Source organism: Lethenteron reissneri, chromosome 36 (genome assembly GCF_015708825.2).
Source record: "Lethenteron reissneri isolate LAM-NWPU_2019-01 chromosome 36, ASM1570882v1, whole genome shotgun sequence".
NCBI lineage: Eukaryota > Metazoa > Chordata > Hyperoartia > Petromyzontiformes > Petromyzontidae > Lethenteron > Lethenteron reissneri.
Genome location: NC_083814.1, coordinates 3,271,032 through 3,294,496, shown reverse-complemented (window position 1 = coordinate 3,294,496; position 23,465 = coordinate 3,271,032). Strand labels below are relative to the sequence as shown.

The following is a 23,465-nucleotide window of genomic DNA, read 5'->3' as shown; positions in this document are numbered from 1 at the left end:
CTGCTGCTGTATGTGTGGAGGGATGCGATTCCAAACGGTCGGAGCAGCCACGGAGAAACGGCACTCTGCTTGGCACCGTCTTGGTTTTGGCGACTAGCGAGTGAGTTGGATGGAAATGACCAATTGTTTTGAGGTGTGTAATTTCGACACCAATTTACAAACTAGAAACGTGTTGGAGTGACATATTTAATTTACTATGTACTCCAGATACGCTTGTTAACTCGGCGGTGTAAACAGGGTTACACCACGGTCAGTCGGCATCTTGCGTGTGTGGTGGGGTCAAGTGTGAGTACTGCCAATGTATGTACGTCGAACTTCTTTCACACCGTACGTAGCCAACCGTGCTAATCGGAGGTGCAAGGGAATAGTGGAATAGTAGACTAAACACCCTTTGGTGGCGAACCTCTAGAGCAAAAAAATCCACAGACTACCTGCTGGATCTCCTCTCTGTTTCGAAGAACAAATGTGACCTCAGGTTTTCGCTCATTTACCATCTTCACATTCCTTATTGATACTGAAGGGCCTTTGCTATTGATGCCCCCAGGGTCTGGAATGCCAATAAACTCAAACTTGAATCACTACCTGTGAAGATCTTCACTCAAAACTGCTCTAGAGGAGTTGTACACCCCTAGCTGCCACTGCTATTCAGTGGCCTAAAATCAAATGTTTCGCTCCGGATGACCGCTGCAAAGTATGATCTGTGTTTTGATTTAGTGTGCTGATCTTTAAAGGTGCATTGAAAAATGTTGATACTCCTACAGATGCTCCTGCTGTTGTGGAGTGACTCATGCAGCCAGTTATGGCTGCAGGGTCTGGTGGTACATGTTGTTTATGTCGTTTATTGTAAAAGTTTGGTCACAGTTCCTATGATCCACCCGATTCAAGAGCCGAATGGTTCACAGGGATATACCAAATAAATGAAAACTGAAACTGAAGTAGTTCTCATCCGGGGGTACGCGTACCCCTGAGAGGGGTGTGTGGCAATGTCCCAGTTTTGTACGCGAGGTGATTTATTAATGTGTGAAATTATATCACACATGAGAGTCATTGGTGAATAATCAAGTATAAATCTGCCCACATAAAATAATTACGATAACATTTAAATCCAGATGGTAAGCTAGAACGATATAAAAGACCTTTATAAACTCATTGATCGTACACAATGTGGTGTCCAAGAGTAGCCAGCGAGCGCGAACAGATAACTTCACGCATGAAGAGCGTCCGTTGCAGGTCCTAGCTAGTTAGGATACCTCACAAAATGGACAATCGGTTAAAATGTTGAGATTCATTATCCATACGTTTATTTCTCAGAACCGTTTTGGGTCAGGCAAGTGGGGTATACTCGATTTCAACAAGGGGGGGGGAGGGGGTACAAGAGCCCACACAAGGTTGATAGCCACTGCTCTGGAGCTCCAAGCGTTGGCGTGCGCGACCGATTGCGGGGCTGCCGCCCGTACCTTTCACTTCGCTTGACACGACTTGCGATGCGGAACCACGTTGTGGGCGCGGTGCGCAGCTACTGCGGGGTGCCCAACTCGACGGAGCCCGGCGGGCCGGGCAACACGACGAGCGCCCCCGCGGACGACGCACCGCCCTGGTCCGAGTTCGCCAGCTACGACAACTACACCGTGTGGTTCCTCTCCGTCTTCAACTGCATCACCGCGGCCTTCGTCTTCTCCAAGGGCCGGCCCTTCCGCCGGCCCATCTACACCAACTGTGAGTGCGCCACGTTGCCTGGCGAGTGACGGGAGCGAGCGTCTCTGCGGAAACTCTCGCCCCGCCTGGGAATCCCTTGGCACACGAGGGATTGGTCCCTTGGTCAGAACCTCAGGGGCGTCGCCACGGTGGCGAGATGTTAACTACCTCGCCTGGTATGCAGGAGGTCGTGGGTTCTATCCCGACCCTGACAACGCCTGCTGCTGCTTTATATTTGGAGTTTGTGTGTGTCTCTCATCATCATCACAGTGGGTAGGAGATGTTAACTACCTCGCCTGGTATGCAGGAGGGTCGTGGGTTCTATCCCGACCCTGACAATGCCTGCTGCTGCTTTATACTTGGAGTTTGTGTGTGTCTCTCATCATCATCACAGTGGGTAGGAGATGTTAACTACCTCGCCTGGTATGCAGGAGGTCGTAGGTTCGATTCCGACCTTAACGCCTGCTGTATATTTGGAGTTTGCGTGTTCTCCCCGTGGTTGTGGATTTTTCTCTGGGTCCTCCGGTTTTTCCCTACACATTTATAAACATGTTTTTAGATTATTTGGCTGCTATATATTTCCACGTGATGTTGGGCCACTTCATTGAGCTATAATCTGTGGCCATGTCGCTTCTGAAAAAGAGCTACATATTTCAATGGGCCTTACCTGCTATTTTTTTCATATAAACAACTAATAATTAACTGTCCTACAGCCCAGATCAGTGCGTGCAGCGCATGTGCGTGTTAGTGTACATACGATACAATATAAAGTACGGTGTGTATGTGTGGGCTGTGTGCTGTGTTCTCCAGCTAGCCGGGGTTTTACTGAACTGTATAACTTCAGTGCAATTAAATCTGGTTTCCATAATCACCATGACCATACGAAGTGCAGTCTGCTTCACAGTGCACATTAAAGATGCCCCCCGCTGAGTTCATTCTCCAGCGTCGGCCATAGTGAGGCCCCGGCGTCGCGGTCCAAATTCGCCAAATGAGAAAGTTGGACCGCAATTTGCTTCATCGGGATTGCACATGGTAATCATCGGCCCTGTATTGGTAGGCCCATTGGTCCAGAGATCACTCTTGAAAGTGTCACCATTCTGGCCTCGTTCAGTTCTGACCTGCTTAAACGAAATATGAAACTATTCCCTCGTTTTGCATTAAGGATGTTAGCAAATGCAGCCTGGAGTGTTAACAGCCTTTTGAGGAAATCCATTCAGGTGGCAGCATGGGCAGTGCATTGGCCTCATGATCAGGAGGTTGTGAGTTCAAACTCTGATCAGGGCTTGACTCAATGTGTTGGTTTTTCGCCCTGGCTAAGAACCCTGGTGTAGGCTAAATGCTCATTTAAGCTCAGAGACACTTTGCTTTATCCCAAGTTGTGGACTGCATTGTTTTTTTTTGTTGGTGACAAAATGCATTGTTAAAGGACGCAACATTGCCCTCTACTGTGAAGACTTGGCAGCACCGTGCTGAAAATAATTATTGAGATTCTAAACTAAAAACGAAACTATTTAAATTTAACCAGATAAGGCCCACTGAGCTATTTAGCTCTTTTTTTAGAAGTGACCTGACCACAATTGATAGGTCAACGAAGCGGCTTATAACGTGGAAATTTATAGCAGCCAAACACTAAACGCATATTTCTAAATGTGGAGGTCCTGAAGAACTATCCATGTGGCCACGGGGAGAGAGACACGCAAACTCCAAATATACAGCAGCAGGCGTCCGGGTCGGGATTGAACCCACGACCTCCGCAGCGAGACTTTAAATGGGTGAACAACCATAATCATAATACAATTGATCATCCTTCATGACCACAGCACATTACAGGAGTGGCTGATAATGGTCAGAGCTGCAGTAGACTCGCACAGTCGTCACAGGTGCTGTGTGAGTGGTGGTGGTTGTGCAGCAGCAGCAGTGTTAACGGACGTCGCTTTGTCCTGCCAGATGTGTTTGTGATCGTCCTGATGCTACAGCTAGGAGTTACCTTCTTCCTCCTCTTCATAAACGTGGAGTCCATTTACACGACCATGGAGGTACGGTGTCACGTGCGGCCACGAAACCAGCGCCACGCTGTGCAACACCGCACACAGCACCCACCACATCACAGAGCGCGCCACTGCATGACGCACCACACCACACCATCCACAGAACCACACCACATCAGATCACACAAGTACATCACATATAGTACTGCAAACTCAGAGCACACACAGAGCACCACGCACACAGTGCACAACCACGCACAGCCGCCCCACGTTCAGAGCACCACGCCAAAGACGAAGATCCCCCCCGTAGTTTAGCCTGACCAGACTGTTGAAGCAAGTGCTGTTAGCGAGCACCTATGAAGGCCGGCACGGCACACGAGGGAGTGGGTGCCAACACCACGCCCGACCGCCTTTGTCTCCCAAGTGGCGATGTTTACACACCGCACCAAGTACTCATATGAGGCTGAGTCGACCTAGGGGAGGCCCAGGACCGGTTCAGATAATCGACACCAGACACCACCACGTGGCACCATGCCACAAACACCACACCACCGCACATATAACCACACCAATGCATGCGAATGTATCTACAGGGAATCCTCGACTTACGAACATTCGACTTAGGAACTTCCAGAGATACGAACAAACCTGTCCGTATGTCCAGTTGCCTGTTCGGACCGAGAGTCGAAGTTCAACCGCCGAGCAATGGATGGCGGTGGTGGTAACTGCAGAACATGAAGAACCAGTGGCGCCTACATCTGCAGGAGATTATACAACTTTTAATGCCATTCCCCGTGTTTAACGTGCAAGTGGTACAACATGTTTGTAATCGACAGGAGTAAAGTGGGACAAATCGACTTACGAGCAGACCTGGAACCTTACTCGTTCATAAGTAGACGAGTCCCTGTATGTTGAACATCTTTCACACCGTGTGTAGCCAACCGTGATAATTGGGAGTTACGTGAATAATGTCACAAAGCAGTCCTTACAGAGCCATGGCTTGCTGACCCATGATCTAGACTGACATCAGATTGGAAACCAAGGGAGGGAGCGTGAGACAGAGCGATGAAATCGACTCGCGTGAAGGTGCCAGATGGATCTCAGCATCACAGGGACTGTGAGAGATGTCGACGGCTTTGGGGGACCTCGATCCAGCAATGGACGGATAATGTCTGACGACGACGATGGTGAATTCATTCGCGACATGCAACTCGCGGATCCTGTCACCGTGCGCTGTGTGTAGCTGGTGTGCACCTCCCTGCTCTGGCGATGGCACATCGTCCTCATCACCGCCGTTCACTTCATCCTCTCCGTCCTCGTCGAGGTGAGCCACTGTGGCGGGGGGCGGGAGGGGCGGCCGCTTCCTCACGAGATTGCCCAAACGGTCTGTGGCCTTACTCGGGAGTGGGTCCCTTCCACTTCGGAGTGGGTGCTTCAAAATTTGGTTGTTTTTGAAGTTTGTTCCAGTTATCCCAGCAATAGATTCATGCTGTAATTTTGTAGACTTTTTATTTCTTTCTTTCTCTAAACCATGTGTAAAATAAACAGATTGAATGTGGCGTGAGTCCCAACTGAGTTGCAGACGTTGTCTTGGGAGCAACACGTTTTATTAAACTCTTAGCACAACATACTCCAAGCTATTGACACAACAAACTCTCGGGTAGTGACCACCCAACTAACCACGCTACGGCGGAACTAGACACGGTTCCACTATCCCGGTCCTGCCCACAAGCTGGGTCCCGGACCGCGTGGCTGGAGGCTTCTTCAAGCTTGACGTGGATCTCCTGCCACTCCAACAGTAAAAGCCCCAAGCCCCTCACAGGGTCCCCCCCTTATATCGGGCCGGGCTGGGGCTGGCTCCGCCTCTCGCCCCGCCCACCTTCTCGATCTCTCTCGCCCTTGCCCGAAGGCTCTCGAGAGTTCTTCTTGGACCATGTGACCACCCATTGGCCCCCTCCACCGGTGGCCCCCCTCCAGTATCATCCGGTCACATGCCCCAAGGTCAGCCAGAGTATCATGCACCCAACGTAACCCGAGCTGGCTGACACTCCCTCGCTCTCTCAACGGGAGCCCGCACCGCACATTGTGCGTGGTGCCACCGCGCTTAACCAGCGCTCACCCAAGCCCCCACTAGGGCTGGTACTACACACCGTGTCCGGGGTGTACACACAACAGTAGACATCCCGCCGTGGCCTCGCAGGCCCGGCACCACACAGTGACATTCCCAGTCACTACACATGTAACAGGGCGGGCAGGGGGTGGTCATTGGGGACCGGGTTAAGACCATCGACTCCCTGGACTTGAGAAGAGCCCAGTCTCATCATGGACAGTTGTCCAGAATTGAACCAAGGATATCAACAGTGCCAGTTTTAGTCTTCTGCTACTGCTATAATTTCCACGTGATAAGCCACTTTGTTGAGCAATAATTGTGGCCAGGTCGCTTTTGTAAAAGAGCTACATAGCTCAGTGGGCCTTACCTGAATTAAATTAAAAAGGTTTAGTTTAATAGTTAGTTTCTTAGCACCCTGCTGGCCTGTGATTTGTAACTTTTATCATTGCCTGTGTAGTATCGATAGTTAAATGTGTAATGTTGTGTGGTGTTATCTTGGTGTGGTCTGGGACTGTGTTGTTGTATTTGCCACCATGCCCAAGCTTGACAAATCAGATGTACAATGATTTAATTATTCACATTTAGTGATTTGCATATCATTTTCTCTATTTTGGCACTCATTTCGTTTTTTTTTTATTGTTTGCTGTTGTAACACGCTGACCCACCCATAGTGGGACATTTGTGAAGAAGAGCTTCATAGCTCATCGGATTCCTCCTCCAGTCTAAATAAAGATTCTGTGTTCCTTGGTTTTTTTTCGGTAAAGTCACGTAGGTTAAAAAAGAAAACAAATACATTTAATCACTGATTTAATCACTGATTTAATGGATTAGTTTTCTTTCTTAACCTACGTGACTTTACCGAAAAAAAACAAAGAGTATGGATCCTTGCAGTCACGAAAGCTTCAAATCTAGAATTCTGTGTTCTGATTGTGAGCCCACCTGGCCTCCTTGCCCTCCCGTCTCGCAGGATGCACTTATTGAGAACCGCTCGATGTGGCGGAGCCTGCGCCGTTGCCTGCGCGTCAAGTCCAAGGCGCGCTACAACACGCTGGCGGAGCAGCTCGCTCAAGACCCCTCGTGGCCGCCGCTGGACCTCGGCCTCTCGGCGTCCGCGCCGAACAACGGCCACCAGCCGCCGAGGCCCAAAGGGGCTGCCACCCTCGGCTACCGCCAAGGTGCAGACGGCCCCAACTCCCGAGAGGCCGGTGACTGCACCTTCCCCTCCCGCCGGCATTTGAGGGTTTCCGGGACGGGACGTCAAACCTCCTCGCGGGGGCCGAGTGCCGCCGAGCGTCTCCAGGCCGAAGCGGAGGGCGCTCCAAATGGCCACGACAACGAGGCCTACGCTCCCACGCTGGAGCTGGACGCTGTGGCGTTTGAAGACGAGGTGGCGGGCGACGAGAGAGGTGAGGGGCGGCACGCGGGTGGGGAGCAAGCGAACTCGGGGAGTTGCGTCAACCCGGGTTTTGAGTCCGACGACAGCTCGGGACCTGAGTCGGGCCAAGCTGCCAGTTGATGCCTGACCCAGTCCTCTACAAGGACACGATTTAAGGTGTGTGTGTGTCTGTGTAAGAGTTGTTTTATATGTAGTGCTTTGTTTTTTAACCCGATTTTACTACATTTCTGCAGATCAGTGTGAAAAGTCACACGATGCACTCTAAATGCACATGTACGCCTGTCGACTACTGCATATGGTGAATAGGTTAGGTTGTAGTGCTTCTACAATTTACAATGCACGGCACAATTCTAAATATATGTGAAACTGTCTAAGTGCAACAAAGTTGTAACAACGTGTGTGTGTGTGCGGGCTTGCAAGGCATACAGAGTTGTCTTTCGCACGTTGCCGCGTCACCGAGCTGCCTCTTCATTGTGCAATACGGCAGCAAAGAGAAATGCGCATCGTGAAGTTTCGCCTTACATTTTATAATTTTAAACGGGCTTTACTGCGTGTGTGACTTGGTCACCAGTTGCTGCTTAAGTCTCCCAACGTCCACAAAGGCCGGGTGGATCGGGTGGATCGGGTGGAAGGTGGTGGGCGACTTGAGCAACAGCTGTTTAACAGTTACCCGTGTATTCGCACCCCAAATGACGTTAGAAGCATGTATTTTAATCACGGCTGTGGAAAAATCCTGACATCTACGTAGCTTGACCTGTTTTTGAACCTACTTTATTTGCTACTTTACTGATCGCAATATGATTACCGCCCATTAAGCAGCAATGTTCTCTTTTGGATACAATTATTTTGAACATGTCATAACATATCCGGCCTCGTGGCTCGGTGGTAGTGCGAGCGGCTCACAATCGGGGGGTGGGGTTGACTGCCCATCATCTCCCTGGGGTCGATAAAACGAGCACCACTTTGTGGGGAGGTCGACGACGGTCGTTGCAGGACGTTGTGTGCAAGCGTCGTTGCAGGACGTTGTGTGTGCCGGCGTCGTGGTCAAAACTTGGCAAATTTGAACCGTGACACCGGTGCCTGATGACCTACTCTTCTTGGGAAGACGTCGCAGGATCTCTCACGTCCACACTGTGAAGCAGTGGATATGGATTTGTATGGTGAAATAATCCACCAGTACTAACCAGGGTGGCCTGCTGGAATCGGTGGACCACTCCCAATGGGGGGACTGGCGGTCCAGTTGAAGGCCCGTTTGTTCGCGTAATGTTGTTCCATTTATTACGTGTAATTATTCAACGTCTTAATTATAACGAATCCAAAATTCGTTTAATACAGAGATGGCATTAACTTTTTGTTTACGCTCCACGTGCATGGAAATGGAATGCTGTGGAGAATGGGGTCATCTTTTTTACCCGCCATAGGAATGTGGAATTACCACCACTGACTTGATGCCACCAACAGATATGGGCAACCACCCTACTACGATCGTTTGGGCAGAGTCGCTATGATTTTGCATGGACACAAATTTTTAAAAAGGGCAGGTGAGTGAAATCTGAAATCATTTTGCTGTCAATTACTGGAGGAAAACTCCACGTGTTTCCCCAGCATTAGACTTCCTCTTGAGACCCTTCTCTGAGTGCTCAGAGGACAGTGAAACGCATAGATAATCGGGGAATGTGTATTTTTAAAACATATAGTCTATGGACTCAACACACAGCCGTCCTTTGTAATGTTTGCAGTGATCATTTGACTTTTGCTCAAGTGCACATGCTGCCGGAACAAAATCCAAACTATTTTACCAAATGATGATGACGATGTATTACAAAGTTAAATGGTGTCTTTAATCTGCTTGTGTTCCATGCACAGGCAAACTGACATAAATAATGCATGACATTCTTAGGACCATGATTATTTTTATACCAAATTAACCGTATGAAATGAAATTCAATTCCGTTTGTGAAATGAAATTCAAATCTCATGAATGTGTACATATGAAATAACTTGAATTGTGGGAATTTTAAGCACAGCCGTCTTTTATTCTCCTGGGTGGTGCAGATGCCTTGTGACCCCCATTTAATTCTCTAAAACTTTATATATATTTTTAAGTAAGGTTTATTTAAAGAAGAAATTAATATGCAAAAGGATTAAAAAATTTAGGGGTCAATTAATTGGGGGTCACAAGACGTCTGGAAGAACCCCTGTACAGCATGTTTGTCCTCGTGTCAGCGGCAGTATGCGTCTGTACGTTGAGCCTGGCTCTGGGGTATTTAAATTGAATTTCGTGAACACAAGTTTTATATTTAAAACCAACATTTTAACGGTTGTTGTTGCTTTCGTTGAATGATTTTTTTTAGCTCGACTTCACATCTGAAATGTATGGAAATATTACATTCGTTAAAAAGGTGTGCCATTTTTTTGGATCGTAATGAAATAAAGTTTTAGTTTATGAAATAAGTGTACGTTGTGTTTTAAATGTTTGTTTGTATTTTCCCATACTTCATAATGGATGTTCTCAGTGTTTGTCACACGAGGAGAGTGAAAGGTAAAACATTGTAGTGCTATTACATTGTAGCCCTTTTTTTACTTCATATTAAATTAAGATTATAGTGGAGTTGGTGATGCTGCTGCTTAATTGGCAGTGGCGCACGAGCACACCAAAAAACAAACCACTTGTCAATAGCACTGCCTTCACTGAACAAAAAATGTACGATATGGGTGACGTTTCAGCCAATGCCCCTTCTTCATAGCACATAAATAGGCCAAATTCGCACCTCCGATTAGCATAGTTGGCTACGTACGGTGTGAAAGAAGTTAAACATGCATACAAACGTCACGTTACATTTATCTTAAGTCCAGTGTTATTGACAAAATGTTGTGTATGTATAAACATGTATACATCCTACTTTTGCTAAATGTTTAGTGTAGACAGCACGCTCGTTTGTAATACCCAGTTGGTCACATCGACTGTATAACTTAAACATCAGCTCAAATTCAAAGCGCGTGTTTATTCGGAATTGAAGAGACGGCAGGCGTGTTGAAAAACGTGATGGGATTTAATCGTGGCACACAATGCACGCTTACAAAACGTGTTATTCACACGGGTGTACAAGTCGCGCGAGCAACCGGTGAACGTGACATTGCGATTGGTTTAGCTCGTTTTTCTTATTGCTGTTTTACAATTTATGGAGACTAAAAAATTACAACGGAAAAAAATTGACGACAAATTATATTATTTGAAACTGATATATTGGCTGGAGTAGGAGCTTAAAAGTAACACATGCCCGATTGTACGCTCGTTGTTTTCTCAAATAAAACTAAAGACATTTATTTACAAAGACAAATGTGAACGATAATAGAACCCAAAATGTACCAAATTGATTAATATTATGGTCGACTATACAAAGGCTTTAAAGCCCTCTTAAAAGTAATTGCAAGGATTGCTTTAATTTAGTTTCGATACGCCTAACACCAGAATGGATTTCAAAGATACACTCCTGTTAGCAATGGGCAACTTGTATGCCCAACATCAGCTCAATCTAGAAAACAGTGCTGAATCTCAGCGCAAGAATGAGACTATTAAAATAAAATACCCAAACGGTTTTTTCATTCGTGTCTGCTTGGTTTTAGAAGCTAAAGGTGACCATGTGCGATTTCCACTGCATGGGGACCGACTGAAAATCATCTGCTTGAACTCTCAGAAAATGTAACAAGATGCATCATGCCCTGAAACCACACAGCCATAATAATATAAAGTACCATTGTGTGTGTGATGTCTGACCTCCGGTATCAACTTTAAAATCATAAAAAAAAACTATTTAAATGTTGTACAACTGCCACGTTGCTGCACATGCCAACAGACGTTCCACATGTGCAGCACAAATTTCGATTGAAGCGCGCTTTACTACCTGGAATCGATTTGTTCCAATTGCTGCGGTGGAATGGATTAAACAGCTTTGGCACAATGAAATCTAAAGGCTTCTTTCTGTGGCCTCCCCAATTGTTACAGAAACACACACACACCAAGAGTACTTTACTCGCAATTCCAAAACTTCGAATTAAAATCTTGGCGGCTCTGGGTTAAAGTCAGCCCAATGATCCTGAGGTCAAGAAAATAAGTACCACTGTGGAGACAAAACCCTCGACGTAGAAATATGAAAATTTCCACCACTTGCTCTGTTGCTAACAGAGATGAGCACCGTCGATTGCTGGCTTGAGCCGGTCGCTCAATTCAGGGCGAGCTCTTGCAAATGAGGCTATCCTGGAGCTCACCGGAGTTGTCACCTGGTGAAATAAATCAAACTTGAAACAAGCGCAGTGAGACCTTTTGAATTGACAAAAAAAAACGCAGGCAAGGCTTGCAATGGAACACGTCGCATTTACGAGTGCTTCTCAACAGGAATTTTCAGTCGCCTCTGCATGGCAAAAAAAAAACCATGGGACCCCAAACTTTTCGCAGAAATTGTATAATTTTCACAAGTGTTTCGTGCAAATGTTGCATTAATTGCCGAACGCATCGGTATTTATTTGCATAATCTGATCCTAGATGGTACTTGTGAATTTACAAAGTCAAAATGTTGTAGCTTATATTATCTCAAACAAAACATCGGTACAATAGCTCCGTTAAGGAGCTAAACGCTTTTACAAGGTGCATTTTGCTTAACAAATGAGCCAACTTTAGCTGTAAGCAGCTCATTTACTTGTGAACTGCTCCAACCTTTTGGAGGCTGTATACTACAAGGTTACTTTCATGGCTAATTTCACCTTTAATTTTACACACGGTGGTCTGTGTGTGACGATTTGCGAACATACGCAAGGCAGCGAATGGAATGAATGTTTACGTGCATGTGTATCCGTACATGTGCAGCATCAGGATGCGCTCCCGTGCGATGCCAACGTGGGCGATGGATCCCATGGGGCAACAGCGGCGGTGGCGACAACAAATATACTACCACGTCCGTGTTCTTTGGCAACACTAAGAGCTCGTGTGAGCGTGTCGGAGCTTGTTAAAATTGTGTTCGTATACTCTTAAATAGCGGGAAAATTACATCAATTCCAACAAACTAATATACAATTACTTAACCATCTGTCAATACACACTGCATAACTAGGCTGATTACACTGATATATGTATATATATCCTGCTTTGCCACTTTATTCAATTGTACAGGTTTTAAAAATAAATTCATCCACACACATTTAAAAACATCAGTTATTGGTGTAACCAATTTTTTTTGTCAAAATTTGACTTACTTTGCCTTTAGTTAAAAGCGCTTATGTACAGAGTACACAGAACACACAACAGCTGCGCAGAAGGATTACGCTAAATAGACGATTAGGCTTGAACTACAAAGCAAGACCAAGAAGGTAAAAAAAGTGGATAAACGCGGTGCAGAGCTAAACGAACGTGCCATGAACAAGGAGCCGCCACACAGGTGTCGAGGACACGTGCGGGAAGCTCGGTTGTGTCCTGTCCAATGTAACACGCGAGTCTTGGGACATAAAAAATAAACCAACACCTGGAATGAATGTGTGTGGCTGTGCGTGCGCGAGTCTCCAGCCATCAAACGGAAGCTCTTCTGGCCCCTGTTGTGGGTGCCCGAGTCACGCCAATGCCGGACTTGGCTTCGCTCAATGTTTAGCCAAAAGCAGGACGACAACGAATGCACCACCACGTAGTTCTTGCCCCCCCCCCCCCCGCAAACCGCACCGGTTTGGGCACTCAATCTCGCTGCTGAATGCGGGGCTCTCCATACCGTGCGGGTCACGAGGGCTATTTTACCACGATTCCCGTACAGGACACGGTATCCAATGTGGTACAAACCACAGACTTAACTCCTTACAACAGACAAGATGGTGGTAGTGCCTTATGTTTGGAAACTTAACAGCAATGTGACGATTAGACAACTTGACATTCACGATGATACAGATATATTGCCTATAACACTCATGACCTATAGCAGCTATAGTAAAATGTATACATTTCAAACATTTAAAAAGTCACGGTATATCTTATTTCAGTTTTAAGTTTTGATCATAAACATTTGAATGCAGTGTACTTTAGAAATTTTATAGGACCTGGGGTACATTTGTGGTGGAAAATTGGCAGTTTCTCTCTATTTGGTGAGAAGGTGGGGCAAGATAGCCACTATTTTTTGCTGGTCTTGCCATTTTGTCCATCATAAATAGGTGTAAACTGCCTTTATTTGGCCACCGACACATCAATAAGGCCCCTAATGTCAACTTAAGCATGTAACGAGATAACATGTAACGGAGGACATTGGTGAATGATGAAAGGAGGAGCGCTGACGGGTGACGAGATGATTTGATTAACCCGCTCTGAACTGCTGAGTTTTGTTCATTAGGCAAGTCAATATACAGCTACCGCCACGTGCAATGCATGGACGCCACGGTGAGCACAGAGTTTAACTCTCGAGGCATGTAACAACTCAATCCCTGTCAGATGTTGCAGGTCATCGCAATACTCAAGAACAATGGAATTATTTTCGTTGCATTTTTTCTCGTCCGTAATAAAATTTGTTTCATCCATCTCGTGCGTTGTCTTATTCCAAACGTAACATGAGCATATACATTTCATGATTTGGAAAAATATACATATATATTCTGACCGGCACGATCCGAGGAATGTTTCACAATGGGGGTGGAGCAGTGTTGCAATGGTTCATGAACTGCGCTATTAATCCCGGTTACCAGAGTTTGATTCCTGGCCACGAGTGACATCGTTCTGGGCAAACCATTCACCAACCCACACTGATCAGCTGAGTCAGGTGTCACGACAGACACAGCATGGGCAGGCCTTCACCCAGCAGTGGATTGACAAAAGGCTGTGATTATCATTGTGAGAGAATCAGTGTTAACTGTTACATGCTTACCAAACCACACGCGGTGAACCCGACTGACCCTTGCGTGCTCAATCTTGCATTGCCAGCATGGTTGGTCGGGACTGCCATACAGGATCGGCTATGAAAACATGCTTACACGTTCTCCAACCAGTCTGCAAACCTCTTCAGTTGTACACCTAAGTAAAGTGGCTATACATATGAATGACCAAGGTATAATGGGAAGAGAGGGTAGTTAAGGGTTTGAGACTGTGAAACCCACAAGCCAAACCCTTTCGCTTAGAATTACCAACACGCAGCATGAAAACACGTGGCGTAGTTGAGCGAATAAACTATTTGGTCAGACAAATTGGCCTGCGTACAATCCCTTTGTGATGCTAAAATGACTGCATTATGTTACTGCGACACATGACAATTGAACCAGCAATTAATATTAAATATAACATCATTATTATTATTTCACGATTGAAGAAATACATGACCAAAATTAGTGTTTTTTTTCCTTAATAAAATCTGGTAATTATTCCTGCTGAGACTAAGGTCGATTGTGACTTAAGACGTGAAAAACAGTCGAGAGGGAAAGCTACAGGCATCAGAAGAGACACCACGGCTGCTCTAAGGGCAGTGCAGAAGGCCATGCTTTCGACATACAGCGGACAAAGTACGTGTGACTCAGTCTAACTGGTGCATGTGGGACAGTCACCCACACACACAACGTTCCCACAAAGAAAGCCACATCCTCTTAACTACATTATCACTGTGGGTTCAAAGGAACAATTACCCACCAACACTTGACTGCCCGTGTGCCCTCATGGCCCACAATGCCGTTTCTGGAAATGGGAGTTTCTTTTGTAAAGCAAATAACCACCCACGAATGAACGACAGGGAGTGGGGGGGTATATTTAAAACAAATTAAAGAAGGTACGGATACAATTAACATTTTCGTGCACTTCCTACACAAGCCCCAAGTCTCAGGGGCATGTTATCACATTCTTCGGCCAGTAAAATTAGGCCAGGTAGCCCTTACAAAACTAAATCATTTTGTAGGTGAAAGGGTTGATTTAAAAACAAAAAGGCATATTCACCTCACTATGAGGTGCAGGTCACGTACGTTTGGCTGCATGAAACAAATGTATACTAACAAAAAATATAAAAACACCAAACCCCACTACATAACTTTGAAATGCTTCAGTAAAAAAAAAATCAGGATACTTCAGTTTTGGAGCACAGGTAAACATGTAAAATGAAGGTAAATTTTTTTAACTGTTACATATAAGAGATTCCTTTATCATCTAAAAATAAACACTCATCTGCAGGACATGTATAATTTTAATGAATTATAGAGCCCCATTATTGTTATTGCTATGGTAAAGTTGGCCAAAGGCTGGTTGGGTTTTCAAGGCAAGCACAAAAACATCCGACAAGCTTTTGCAGAAAAAGCTCGCATGTCCTCGGAGAAACCAAATAGTCCGAAGCGCACAATTATGTACAAGAGGGACATTCTGGAAACATAACCGGATTAGATTTCCTATGCTTACCAGCAGCAAATGTGGTTTTACCGGTCTCTCAATAACGCGTCGAGCCTTTCACTCAGAATGAGTCCCGAGTAAGTAATATAGTCACAACTAGGTTCAGGATTGCATTCTGCCTTGTTTTCCCACAACTAATGCCAAGTTCTGGGCCATTAAATCCACACCAGTCCTTTTTTAAGCACTGGGCAATAAGCATTTTTGACACAGAGTATGTGTGTAGGAAATCTCTCTCTGGCGGTCGGGTAATACATTTTTGTACCGTTTTTCGGGAAAAGTGATGTGTGCATCCAGCACGGTGGCCACAGGGTTGGTGGCTCACACACATGGACGGAAAAGTGCCAATCTGCTGGGCCGTCACGATGCCAGTGAATTGCGGTACAGCAAATCGGTAGCCTGACCCATCTGTGTTGAGAATCATTCCCTCTTCACACGGTAGATTTCCTATGGGTACTCCAATGTATTACCACATGCAAAAACCATCATTAAAAAGCAACTGGTCAAACATATCGATGCAAAAGAGCCGATTCAACAAGCCTTGACACTCCGCCAAGGCTTTTATGGATAAAAAAAGACGCCATCCATATATCTTTTTGTAATTACTCACCAAAAGTAATTTCGTCTACACTCGGCTAAAAACATCAATTGTAACAAATGTCCTACTGCCAAGTTACAAGGAGTGACCTGTCCGGTTGAGCTGCCGACGAGGATGTTTTATCCGACCGGCCTGACGCTGCACATCGTCGCCACTCTACATCTCGGCGCCACGTCTCCCTCCGCCGGGGTGCCGTGCCGCCCTGTCGTCCTCGTCCTCGTACACCTCCTCCTCCACCTCCTCCTCCTCATCGCCGCCGCCGCCGCCGCCGCCGCCGCCATCGGCACCGCGCCTCGCGTGCCGAGCAGCATTGGCGGCGCCGGCGGCAGCTGCGGGCCCCACGTGGCCCTGCTTGTCGCCATCTTCGTCCTCCTCCTCCTAAGGACAAAGAGGAAACGGATTCCCACTGCTGTGAGGTTTTCCCCGTGAGACGATGCGCTCTCTTTGTACGAGGTTGACGAGCAGCCACGCCAAGGACACGTCGATACACCCGTGACAGACGAAAAAAGCTGGCAGTAAGTGCATCAAATCGTGCGCAGAAGAATCAATTTGGATCATACGAGTTTGTATGTAATTTTCAATCATACGTTTTAGAGTATTTGGCTGCTATAAATTTGCACGTGAAAAGCCACTTCATTAGGCTATAATTTGTGGCCAGGTCACTTCAGAAAAATAGCTTTAGAGCTCAGTGGACCTCACCTGGTAAATTGATTCAATGCAGGAGCTACATTCACCACTGGAAACACAACTGACCAATTTTGCGTATCGAATGTTAACAATCAAGTCGTAAAGGGGCACGAATGTCTTCGTGTCCGTTTAAAACGGACATAAAACTATTGTGCCAGGAACGATCGGTCAGCAGTGCAGTGGTTTCAAAAGCACAAGGTTTCAAGATGAGAGCTGGGCAAGACTCAATCCAATCCAATGAGCAGCATCTGGTGAGTCGATCAAGGATGTCAAAAAGTTGCCTTGATAATGGGAGCTCCACTTAAATCATAAATAATTTAGTCTGGCACGGTGGCTCACACCCAGTTTGCGCCACTTGCACAACACTCTTTAAAAAACAAAGTCCCAACGATCGCAACATAGGACCGTCCCAAAAGGGTCTTGGCGACTCCACGTGAGGAATTCCCAGATAAACAAATCAAACATCACTAGTGATGTCATCGCATCCCCCACCCCCCGCGTCACTCACGTTGCCGTGGTCGTAGTGCTCCTCAACCTCCACGGCGTCGTCCGGGCCTACGTCCCTGCCCGTGTCGTCCCCGGGGCCCTCGACCCGGCGGCGGCCGCCGTCCTGAAGGGTGAGCACAGGGAGGGCGGCCACACGTCAGTGCCCACATCACGGACGCCCCTCCGCGTGGCCCCAGTGGCACAGGAGCGGGGGAGAGGGGGCGTCTATTCGAGGGGTGTGTATCGATCATCGAATGGAGCACTTAAAGTGCGCTGTCACCCTGGCCGGCTTGAAAACGAGGAAACATTTCTGTCTCGGATGGAGAGAGATCTTAAAGCGTTAGGCATATGATCCCCTTCAAGTTGTCGACCAATTAGCCTCCACTTTAAGCGGCAGACAAAGGCTAGCAGCAAGTGGTACAGAGTGCATCGATAGCATAGGGCTTGCCTGCTCCTCCTGGTATTCCTGCTCATTCTCCTCCTGTTGGTCAGGCTTTCCAGCCACCTGCAAGATAAAGACAAGATCCCCTGTGTAGTCCTCAACAGACTGTTGGGGCAAGTGCTGTTTGTGAACACCTATCAATCGGTGGTGTGGCCAGTACCATGCCCAGCTACTTTTGCCCCCCTAGTGTAGGTGTTTTACACACCACACCAAGTACTACTTATTTCAAACCGAGTCGATCCCAGGAAGGCCCAGGTCAAGTTCTGATATAATTTGCCACTCATCTTAGCCATGGTCAGGAATCAAACTCAGGTCTCCAGGTTCGTAACGCAGTGCACTGCACATTGTGCCACCGCTCCTCACAAAGACGCATATACACAGACAGTGGAGCAGACTCATTCACACTGATTTAAATAAAAAACCAGGTGGTTCAGCGAGAGCACCAACATGGCACTGCTGAGACCTTGGGTTGGGATCCAGGCAGTGCTGCCTGTAATTAAACTATATTGTCAAGTATATGGAATTGATGGTCTGAGCTTGGTTACCAATGACTGTACAAAAACAACCCAAGATGTGAAATGTGCTTCTAATTTTCAGAGTTGGTCCTGATAATTAAACAAAAATATTGGTTTCATTGTCATGCAATGCAACATTACCCTCCGTAGCAAATTATTTGGTGATGCTGTGTTGGCAGTATATGAGCACATTTAACACAAACTCAACACATTCTCTATTTACGTGTTACATGCCATTACTTGAAACATTGCCTTTGTTTATATTTTAAAGCCAGTGTCATTGACGAATGTGCTGTGTTCTCTGAAACGGGGCAAGCGGGATAGTGTTGCTCTGTACTATGAGGATCAGAGGTCATTTTCAAGGGATCTCAGAATTAGTTCTGCGATATTCGCCTCCGCAGGCCGTCCGCTAGCACAGAGCTGCACCGTCTCTCTCTCGAAGGTTCTGGATTCACCTCATATCTGTACGTATGTTGAACTTATTTGCCACCGTATGTAGCCAACCGTGACAATCGGAGGTGCGGGGGTCAAGACAACACACTAAACAACAAGGAGCAGTTCTAATGAAATTAGTTTTCAATCTAGATTTAAAAGTACATATCTCCAGTCATGACGTAACAGCGATAGCACAATGGCAATACATAGAGGAATAAATCCACCAGAAAACACGAAATACAGATGCGGGCCTTACGACGAGCTGGTCGTCCTCATCCGGCTGAATTCCGTCCGCGTCGCCCGCGCCCGCCGCCGCCTCGGGACCCAGGATGACGGCGCCGGCGCCGTGCCGCCCCACGTCGGAGCGCACCCTCTGCTGCAGAGCGCGCTCCGCATCCTCGAACTCGTCACGCCCGTTCCTGCCGCCGCCGCCGGGCGCCACCCCCGCGTGCCGCCCCTCCCCGCCGCCGTTAGCGCCGTCCACGAACCGCTCGGCGGCGTCGTGCGTGTCCACTGCCGCCCCCCCCCTCGCGCCCATCGCCGCCGCCCCGACGGCGACGCGCTGAGCCCTCTCCTGCAGAGCCTGCTCCGCCTCAAACTCGTCCTCGCCCTGGTTGTTGGGGTCGTTAGCCGGGTTCTGATCCTCTTCGTCTTCCTGCTCCTCTTCTTCCTCTTCCTGTTGCGGCTGCTGCTGCTGATGCGGCTGCTGCTGATGCGGCTGCTGCTGATGCTGCTGCTGATGCTGCTGCTGCTGATGCGGCTGCTCGACATGTTCATCGTGGTGTTCATTTTGATTCTCCACCCGTGCTGCTGATGGAGCCGGCTGGGTATCAAGCGCCAATCAATCATATATGGATAGTGTTAATATAACATATTTAATGGAAAAACACACCAATAATGGGACTTCACTGTTATAAAATCCACGACACTGCACTGCAATCAAATGAACATAGGATGTGTGTACGTATGTTCAACTTCTTTCCCAACGTACGTAGCCAACTGTGCTCATCGGAGGTGCGGGGGGAAGGACACAAAACTCAACACAAAAAGCAGATCTAAGATCTGTAGCGTGCAGTAATCTCTGTACTATCACAGAACGTCCATGAAATATGGCCCTTCCTGCTGAATTAAAATCTAAATCTAAACCATCGATGTGGAACTTTGAGTGCTATCCCCTCGTATGCATGAATTTTCTCCAGGGACTCCCTGTTTCCTCATACATGCCAACCACGCATCAATGGAATCATCTAAACATCCCAAAATCAGCAACCTCCTTATAAAAATAAATGTGAGACTCAGTGAGGCTTTCCTGGATAGTTCAAATGGCATTATCATTGTTTTGGTTGTGTAATCAATTAATAGCCTTGGAATTCCCGCAAAGCCAGGATCGCGACTGCATAGGATCATCTACATCAGAACAAATTGCTTAATTCAGGCAGTACCTCACTATTAACCAATATCGGGATATTGTATTTCAGCGATACCCACAATACCAATAGGTGTTGAGTCACCACACCACAATAAGTGTCCAGATCTAGTATCAGGGTCACAAGCATGGCCAGCACCACACACTGCAGCAGTGTATAACCACAGGCTTAAAACTAGAAACACACACAATGCATGGACAAGGGGCGGAAGACGCGGCAACGTACAATCAAGGGCTGGTGCTGCTGAAGCTCGGGTTTGAGAGGTGCTAAGTTGGCCCGGGCTGCTTCCTGCTCCTCCGCCACGGAGTCTGCACACAAGGAAACACAGGGAGCTTTGTCATGCAGATTATGTTCCCTCCACCCAACAGGGGCAGAGCACAGACACGGGCCAAGAGGAAGCAATGGTCACACGCACTCTTCAACCGTGAGCACTTGGTACATTCTGGAACAGTAAAGCACAAAGCAGCAATCAGGCCTTTAAAATGACAATACTTAAATATAGTATAATTTGGATAAAAAAAATATATTTTTCCCAACTATGTTATAGGCGTGCAAGTCATGAGATAAATAATTAATTCTGAAACTCGCACAGCAGCGCACCGCCCCCCCCACCCATGTGTAATTAGCACCAGTGTATCAGTGGCATCCACGGGGTTTGAATGCCATTCCAATGCTCAACTGAGCAGCAAGACACTTTGATGAAATAGATGCAATTATCAGAATAGTTAAGTCCATCACCGAAAGGGTTTCAGCAGAGCTCTGACTGTACCGAATACAGTGGCAAAGCTAGTCAAGCATACTCAGTTCTACACCGAGCAACAATCGAGTTATTCGCAGAAATTCCCACAGGTTTTCAGTCCACCGTTGCCGTAGATACAAGGGAAGTGTTACCCACAGACACCTCGCAGTGACCTGTGCTCTGACCTTGAGGCTTGTGTTCATCTGCGGCTTCAGGGTTCTTCTCAGACTCATTTTTCTCTGGTTCCTCCTCTTCCGCTCCGTCCTTCCCATGCACCCCCTGGTCAAACATTGCCTGCTGCCTACAAAAATAAACGATACACACATGCCCCAGTTAGCCTTACAAACCCCATATAGGTACGTGCGGTGCAGGTAGTAACCACGCCCAGCTGCCTCTGTTTCCACAGCGCTGGTGTTTTCTTGAGACCAGGTACTCACTAAAGGCTTAGTTGACTTAAGGAAGACCCAGGATGGACGGTTTGAACTGCCATCATTTGTCATCGATGTGCATGGACAGGAATGAAACCCACGGTGGGGATCATAGCAGAGTGGGCTCACAACAAGCACAGCCACACGTACACTCTCACTTCACGTGGCTCATACCACGCACACACAGCTACGCGCACACTCACCACTTTAAATGGCTCGTACTACGACAACACAACTACGCGCACACTCACCACTTCATGTGGCCTTTATCACACACGCACAGCCACACATACACTCTTCCTTCACGTAGAAGGGTGGTTTAGGTTTAACTTGTACTCTTTGTTCTAGATCATTAAAAAACATGGGGGCGGGCGGACGAGTGAGCGAGCAAGCCAGTGAAAGTGACTGAGTGAGTGGATGAGCGAGTGAGCATTGAGTGGGTGAGTGAGAGTGGGTGAGTAAGCAAGTGAGTGAGTGAGTTTGTGAGTGACCAAGTGAACGAGAAAGCACACCAATAAGTAAGTGTGGGTGGGTGAGTGAAAGCGAGCGAGCGAGCGCAGAGTGGGTGAGCGACCTGATTCGGGCCTGCCTCAGGCTCTCGTCGCGTTGCTGCACCGCCTCCTGCTGGCGCAGCGCTGCCTGCCGCGCCTCCTGCTGCGCCAAGCGCTGCCGGTAGATCAGCTCTTGCTGCTCGGCGAGCCGGCGCGCCGCCTCCTCGCGTTCCTTCGCCATTCGCTGCTGCTCCAGCTGCGTCTCGTAGTGGCTCTTCACTTTGCTGATCGGCGTCTAAGAGGTCAGGGCCAAGAGGTCACCGTGGATGATGCTGCCATATCTCACCACAATGCATTGCGAGTTCAACCACCCATGAATCCCGGAGATCTGAATGGAGTTCAAAAGAACTCGCAAACACCTTGTTGTGAAAGACCCAACGCAGAAGACCCCTGGGTTTGATCTTCCACAAAGCTCATGGTCCACCACACATCGCATCCACTCACAAACCATGGCAGTAGATGCAGATACTTGATGCACAAGTGGAAAATTAGAAACTCTCCAGCAGTGCGCGACTGTGGTCATCCAGAACTGACCATACAACGTATAATGATGCAATGCCCAATCCACAAATACAAAGGAGACATCACAGCGATACACTCCGCTGCTCTTGACGCAGTTGTCTGGCTTGACCACCTGAATGTGAAATTGTAGTTGTTGCTCTGCATCTACATCGGCCGTACGAAAGAAGAAGACCACATTGTTTACTTCCTTCTTGCACTTGTTATACAGCCGACATAATATTTCTATAAAGTCTACACATGCAGGTTCTGCATGTGTACATTTACTGACTATGCTTGGTTATGCATGTAAGCAATCTAGATTTGAAGAGTATCCATGTAAGCCTCGCTGAATCTCATGACTCTTTTTCAGGAGGGTCCTGCTCAGTGTTTGCAGTAATGTGCAACGATGTGCAACGATCACCAAGCGCTTCATAATTGAGCGATTAAAGATTAAGTTTTAAAAAGTTGGCAAATTTGTACCTAGACGCTGGCACACAATATCCTACTGTTCTTCAAGTGACGTCACGTGACCTTTAACGTGCACTCTGAAGACGACCGAGCGTACTCGAACCGCAAGCCTCTGCGACGCATGGTGAATGGGCCACCGCTGGGTCGTGTCCGTGACTCAGAATTACATTTCACCAGAATGAGAAAAGAGACGGTTTGTGAAACAGTTCACGATTCCAATAGGGACAATTCATTAAATTGCGTAAGGGGGTAAATCATAACATCAGCTCTGGACAAATAACTCGGCCCTCCTGAACTCAGCGGGGCGATGAGAAAATAATTCTGGACAAAGTTGCTGAATCAGACGTTAATGTATATTACCTGTTGGCCAGGCAGCTGGTTCTCCTGAGGTTGGATTTGATTGTCCTGCTGCTGCTGCTGCATAAGGCGATCTCTCTCAATGCGCGCCTGTCGCTGTTTGTCTAACAACTCCTGCACATACACAAACACCAAGATAAATCACCCGTGTAGGTTACACAGACTGTTGGGGAAAAGTCCTCCTGGCGAACACCAATGAAGGCCGGCCGGCACAGCCCACAAGGGGCTGCTGTGGCCAGCACCACGCCCGACCACATTC

General features: G+C 47.3%; 2 protein-coding genes across 9 annotated transcripts in view; one reads left to right on the top strand and one right to left on the bottom strand.

Annotated features, from left to right (window-relative positions):
• ATP13A4 (ATPase 13A4) overlaps positions 1–10,035 on the top strand; it is a 74,221-nt gene extending 64,186 nt beyond the window's left edge. For all 4 annotated transcript variants that reach the window (XM_061565897.1, XM_061565898.1, XM_061565896.1 and 1 more), the window contains exons 28-31: positions 1,517–1,716; positions 3,643–3,731; positions 4,927–5,007; positions 6,761–10,035. In XM_061565897.1, the coding sequence (XP_061421881.1) occupies positions 1,517–1,716; positions 3,643–3,731; positions 4,927–5,007; positions 6,761–7,309 (919 nt within the window). In that variant the 3' untranslated portion in view covers positions 7,310–10,035. The remainder of the gene's footprint in view (positions 1–1,516; positions 1,717–3,642; positions 3,732–4,926; positions 5,008–6,760) is intronic.
• A 188-nt stretch (positions 10,036–10,223) lies between these two features.
• The window catches only part of LOC133351022 (Golgi integral membrane protein 4-like), a 45,751-nt gene continuing 32,509 nt past the window's right edge, over positions 10,224–23,465 (bottom strand). For 2 of the 5 annotated variants that reach the window (XM_061565899.1, XM_061565901.1), the window contains 8 exons: positions 23,210–23,320; positions 21,904–22,115; positions 21,087–21,202; positions 20,388–20,470; positions 18,992–19,558; positions 17,792–17,848; positions 17,366–17,467; positions 10,224–16,548 (listed from right to left, as the gene is read on the bottom strand). In XM_061565899.1, coding sequence (XP_061421883.1) covers positions 16,327–16,548; positions 17,366–17,467; positions 17,792–17,848; positions 18,992–19,558; positions 20,388–20,470; positions 21,087–21,202; positions 21,904–22,115; positions 23,210–23,320 — 1,470 coding nt within the window. In that variant the 3' untranslated portion in view covers positions 10,224–16,326. The remainder of the gene's footprint in view (positions 16,549–17,365; positions 17,468–17,791; positions 17,849–18,991; positions 19,559–20,387; positions 20,471–21,086; positions 21,203–21,903; positions 22,116–23,209; positions 23,321–23,465) is intronic. The other 3 variants (XM_061565902.1, XM_061565903.1, XM_061565900.1) reach the window with 2 other exon arrangements.